Source organism: Bicyclus anynana, chromosome 18 (genome assembly GCF_947172395.1).
Source record: "Bicyclus anynana chromosome 18, ilBicAnyn1.1, whole genome shotgun sequence".
NCBI classification, from domain to species: domain Eukaryota; kingdom Metazoa; phylum Arthropoda; class Insecta; order Lepidoptera; family Nymphalidae; genus Bicyclus; species Bicyclus anynana.
Genome location: NC_069100.1, coordinates 4,707,383 through 4,713,321, shown reverse-complemented (window position 1 = coordinate 4,713,321; position 5,939 = coordinate 4,707,383). Strand labels below are relative to the sequence as shown.

General features: G+C 37.5%; 1 protein-coding gene across 1 annotated transcript; it reads right to left on the bottom strand.

The window, feature by feature from the left end:
• Positions 1–926: 926 nt before the first annotated feature.
• LOC112056376 (uncharacterized) lies at positions 927–2,093 on the bottom strand. The gene is made up of 3 exons (XM_052886963.1): positions 2,027–2,093; positions 1,567–1,782; positions 927–1,193 (listed from the first exon to the last, which is right to left on the bottom strand). Exons 1-3 carry the CDS (start codon positions 2,078–2,080, stop codon positions 927–929), a joined length of 537 nt encoding a protein of 178 aa, XP_052742923.1. The 5' UTR covers positions 2,081–2,093.
• Positions 2,094–5,939: the final 3,846 nt, after the last annotated feature.

The window sequence follows — 5,939 nt, the reverse complement described above, 5'->3', positions numbered from 1 at the left end:
TTTGCGAGACTCTGTCAATCTCTTCGTAGACAGTTTTCACCTTTAGTTGCTCATGAATCTCGTTATTCTTTCTATCTATAAAAGTAGAAAATCCTTTTACGCATTGTTGTGTTAAATCTCAAATGAAATTAAGCAAGCAACAAATCTCAAAAAATAGCGATTAATCGACGCCTCTCGTGACCAGAAGGCTGGCCTATATTTTGGTCAGAGAATCAGCCATACAACGTTGCAATGTTTTCAAGTATTTTTTAATATATAAAAATAGCACTTCATAGGACATGCCAGCAACACGTCGTACAACGTACTCTCTTGCCCGTCAGCAAGGCTGTTAAGCCTCAAGGTACTGTTATACATGCTCTAACATAGCATGCTAAAAATGTGCTATTAAGTATGCTCCATACGAGCATGTTTACATTTGCTAGCAATAAGCATGCTATTTTTAAGTATGCTCCTGAATAAGCATGCTGAAAGCAAACATTCCAGTTACACATGCTAATCTTGCTTGCTTTGTATCTATCGCTCTCTGTCTGTAGTATCGTGTTAGATAGGGAGAGATGAAGGTGAAGAGAATACAGAATAGCAATGCTGATCGACTAGCATACTCAAAGAAAACCCGTTCAGACTGCAATGCGATACACATGCTAATAAGTAGCAACTGCTCAATAGTAGCATGCTTTCGTGCTTCAAATGAGCATGTGTAACAGTAGTTTCATGCTGCATACTGACAGAAATTAGTATGCCAGTATTACCTACTACTTCGGAGGAGCTCTGTCACAAATACCCTAAAAGAATTCACATTTTTTTTCAAAAATACCTATTCATGTCAGAAAAAGAACCCTACGCGGAAGAAATTATCTCATTGCTCTTTATTTCTAAACGATTCTTTATTCATTCAAATGAAATATTTATTAAAAGATTTATGACATTCAAATACGTCTGAGCCAAGATGGTGGCATAGTATGGCCACACTTTGGTGTTTTACACATATTCTTCTTCTTTGGCTGGCATACGTCGTAGTCGTCGTAAGTTTCTCTGCATTCCGTAGTGCATGTTATGTACAGTTTCTTAGGACATCGCCTGTAGCAAGAACTCAGTTTCTTACATCTCGTGCGTAATGCTTGGCGCAAGATCTGTTTGGTTTCTTCGAACTCTCTGGCCGCTTCTTCGTCTAATTCTTCGCGTTCTTCGGCAGTCTTACAAACAAATAAATTAACTTTATCATCATCATTATAAACCCATATTCAGCTTACTGCTAAGCTCGAGTCTCCTCTCAGAATGAAAGGAGTTAGGTCAATAGCCCACCATGCTGGCCCAATTCGGATTGGTAGACTTCACACACGCAGAGAATTAAGAAAATTCTCTGGTATGCAGGTTTCCTCACGATGTTAGCCTTCACCGTTTGAGACACGTGCTATTTTAATTCATAAAATGCACACAACTGAAAAGTTGGAGGTGCTCCCCGTAGCCGATTCGAGCCCACACCCTCCGGAATCGGAGGCAGAGGTCATATCCACTTGGCTATCACGGCTCTTTTATTCTTAGTGTTGCTAGATTAAAAATACTTACCCTCAAAGCATGATACAACAAATAAGCTTTCTCCTCATAAGGTGCACCTAAAGAATCGATGTCTGGAGATATGTCTTGGGTTAAATCAACTTGAGATAGAAGATTATCATTTCCCTCTATATCTTTGCCTTTATCGTAGTACACAGCGACATATCGTGGTTCACCATTTGATAGAAGTTGAAGAATATTGTGTTTCCGACTTTCGACAGCTCCATTCTAGAAAAAAAATGATGAAAGGAGATGGCCCATTTCAGATCCACTCTTGTATCCCGTATCATTAAAATTTAAAAAATACAAGGATTTTATTAAAATCTAAATAAGTGAACTAATTAAAAAGAAATAAATAAAATTAAAACGCAAGTTTTTGAGTTATATCAAGATGGCGCCCATAAAGCAACTGTGACATGACAATTGACAGCAAATGTCATTCAAAATCCTATTACAAAAAAAAAAATTGTACCTTTACAACTGAAAATATACTTAAAATTAAAATACTGAACCGTTTAACACACATGTTAGTAAAAAATGTTCCGCCAATCTTTGAGTACGCTTGGAATGATTTAATTAGATTATAAACATTCATCTTAATTAATTATACTCGAGCAGAGATTATAAGCAATTTGTTTTGTTAGGACTAATTTTGCACAATAAGGGTCTGTGTAGACGATGGAACTTTTGGAACTTTTTTTGACGATGGATGATTTTATATCTATACTAATATTATAAAGCTGAAGAGTTTGTTTGTTTGATTGAACGCGCTAATCTCAGGTCCGATTTGAAAAATTCTTTCAGGATTTATCCCATTTATCGAGGAACGGTAACGGGAACCACGCGGTTGTATTTGAACGTTTTTTAACGTCCGTTAAAAAAGCTCTCGTGCGTATAGGGGATCAATCTAAGATCTGCCGGATCTTAGAAATATATACCCTCATTTAATAATAAAATATATTATGATGAAAATATGTTGACAATCTCCGTGGCGCAGTGGTATGCGCGGTGGATTTACAAGACGGAGGTCCTGGGTTCGATTCCCGGCTGGGCAGATTGAGATTTTCTTAATTTGTCCAGGTCTGGCTGGTGGGAGGCTTCAGCCGTGGCTAGTTACCACCCTACCGGCAAAGACGTACCGCCAAGCGATTTAGCGTTCCGGTACGATGCCGTGTAGAAACCGAAAGGGGTGTGGATTTTCATCCTCCTCCTAACAAGTTAGCCCGCTTCCATCTTAGACTGCATCATCACTTACCATCAGGTGAGATTGTAGTCAAGGGCTAACTTGTAAAGAATAAAAAAAAATCATACAAACATCGGGGGAGTTTGTTTTGTAATAATATGTAAGTACCTATAAATATCGAAGGTCGGCTGGCCTATTCACTATTTTGTTCTTTATAACCAACCTATTAAAAATAAACATCAAAACATGTGAGAAATGTCATGATCTTTGTTGCATAGAATTTTAATTTCGTATATGTCATCTACCATGTCAAAGATAGTGTATTAGCAGAACCGAAAACGTTGAAAGCTTACGCTTCACATGTTCAAGTTTAGATATAATAGGTTGAGACTAAAGACTCAATCAACATATTAAAATAAACATCAAATTGGTCTTTACACCAAAATAGTGAATACGGCAGCTGGTCATGGCATGCTCTGAATCGAATACGAATGACTTTTACGACCTCCGTGGCGCAGTGATAGCGCGGTAGATTTACAAAACGGAGGTCCTGGGTTCGATTCCCGGCTGGACCGATTGAGATTTTCTTAATTTAACGATTTAGCGTTCCGGTACGATGTCATGTAGAAACTGAAAGATGTGTGGATTTTCATCCTCCTAAAAGTTAGCCCGCTTCCATCTTAGACTGCATCATCACTTACCACCAGGTGAGATTGTAGTCAAGGGCTAACTTGTAAAGAATAAAAAAATTACATTTGAAGAATTTTCTTTCATAAGTTTCTGTCCAGTAATTTCATTGGAGAGCTGTGATAGCCTAGTGTGGGTTCGAATCCAGTCCGGAGCATGCACCTCCAACTTTTCAGTTGTGTGCATTTTAAGAAATTAAATATCACGTGTCTCAATCGGCGAAGGAAAACATCGTGAGGAAACCTGCATACCAGGTACGGAGGTCTGCTAATCCGCATTGGGCCAGCGTGGTGGACTATTGGCCTTACCCCTCTTTTTCTGAGAGGAGACTCGAGCTCAGCAGTGAGCCAAATATGGGTTGATGACGACGAATATCATTAATAATAATAATAAAATAATAATAAAATCTTTATTCACCAAAAAAAATATACATAAAACCATAACATTGCCTGTGGTCTCCACACTAGATTGATCTGTATCGTGGAGACCAGGTAGGATTTTCTAATGCTTTCCGTTGGACTAGGACTAATTACAAAAATTACAATAAATAGGACTACATTACAAAAAGAAAAACATTACAAAAAAGAAAAGTAAAGTAAAACAGTAAGCAGAAACATTAGATGGTGTACACAATTATTTTAGCTTATTTCATATTTGCATTGAGTAATTCTTCAGTGTCTGTATAAGTTAAACTTTTTAACCAATTAGTTATTGTTAGACTTGCCTGATTTACTGAGAGGTTGCAAAGATCACAGGACCTTGCAACAAAGTTGTAGACTTTTGCATCGACATATGGTGTGAATCGTCGAGCGAACTCAGTTTTCGCAATTGGGAGATTGACCTTGACTATTCTTTTTCCAAATACCTTTTTTACATTTGGGGATTGTAGCAATTGTCTATGTTTTGACAAAGCTGCTTTTAATATAAAGAGTTGACGAACTGTAAGCACCCCACTATCTTTATGTAGTAGTGCGGTTGAATATTTGTATGGTTTTTTTAGCATTACTTTTAATACTGATCGTTGAGCTCTCTCTAGATCTATTAAAATTGTCTTTGCTGCACTTCCCCAAGATAGAATGCAATAGTTAAGAAGCGACTGGCATAATGAAGTGTATACTAATGTTAGGGTTGACGCGTTCGCTATATCGCGTATTTTTTTCATTATACCGATGATTTTTCTGACTCGTTTAGAAAGGAAAGCAATGTGTGGTCTGAAGGAGAGCTTATTATCGATCTGGATCCCAAGATATTTAATGACGTCGACCTGACCAATTTCATCACAAGCACACTGAGCCGTTATGTGGCGTTTTGCATTTGTTACGCCACAACTGTGGATCTTAAGGCCATTGTTTCGTTTTTTGGGAGCGGAAGCTGCAGTTTTATGAAAGCACAGGTATTTTGTTTTGTCTATATTCAGCGTCAGTAAATTGTGGCTAAGCCAATTCGATAAAGCAGATATTCCCGACTGTGCATTTCGATAAGTTTCTTCCCAAGTTATACCATGGAATAGTAAGACAGTATCATCGGCGTAACAGATGATGTCAGCGTTCTTGAGTGGTATACTGTGTATATCGTTAATATATAATATAAATAGCGTCGGTCCGATTATGCTACCTTGAGGTACACCAAAATTGATACTTTGCACGTCACTTTTTAAATTAGATATTTTTGTACACTGCTTTCTGTTGGTTAAGTAACTTTTAAACCACTCAAGTGGTATGCCTCTTATACTGTTGCATTCGAGTTTTCTTAGTAAAACCGGGATGGACACAGTATCAAAGGCCTTTGCCAAGTCCAGGAATAAACCTATGCAACCTTTTTGCTGGTCGAGATGGGCAGATACAGTAGATGTTAGAAGACGGACAGCATCCTCCGCAGATTTATTATGCCTAAACCCAAATTGCCTCCCTGATAGTATGTTATGGGACTCTAAGTAAGACATAAGTCTCTTGTTAACTATTTTTTCCAACAATTTGGAGAAGGTTCCAAGCAATGATATGGGTCGATAGTTTTCAGGCTTGTCTTTGGGGCCAGCTTTATATATTGGGCTTACCAATGCTATTTTCCACTCTTCGGGAAATACACCTGTGCTTAAGCTTAAGTTAAAAATGGTAGTTAGTGGGTCAATTATTTCTTTAGCCGTTTGTTTAACAAGTTCGTTGTTTATTTCGTCATAGCCTGAAGCTTTCCCATTCTGGAGTTGTGAAATAAGTGCTTCTACTTCATAATTGTCTGTAGGGGTCATAAAAAAGGAATCACGTGTAGAGTGATTTTGTTTTATGTTAGTTGCTATAGACTCTTCGGTTTCACCAATATTTGATAGTATATTATTTGCTAAATGTTGTCCTAATGTTGAGAAATAGTTATTACATGAGTTGAGAGATTGTGTTTTTTGTGTGGTTCCGAGAAGTTCATCTATTTTAGTGTGAGAATTTTTGGAATTGCATATATTTTTTATAGATTTCCATAACTTTTTGGAGCTCTTAGAGCTTTTTTCTAGTTCTTTCCTTTCGTA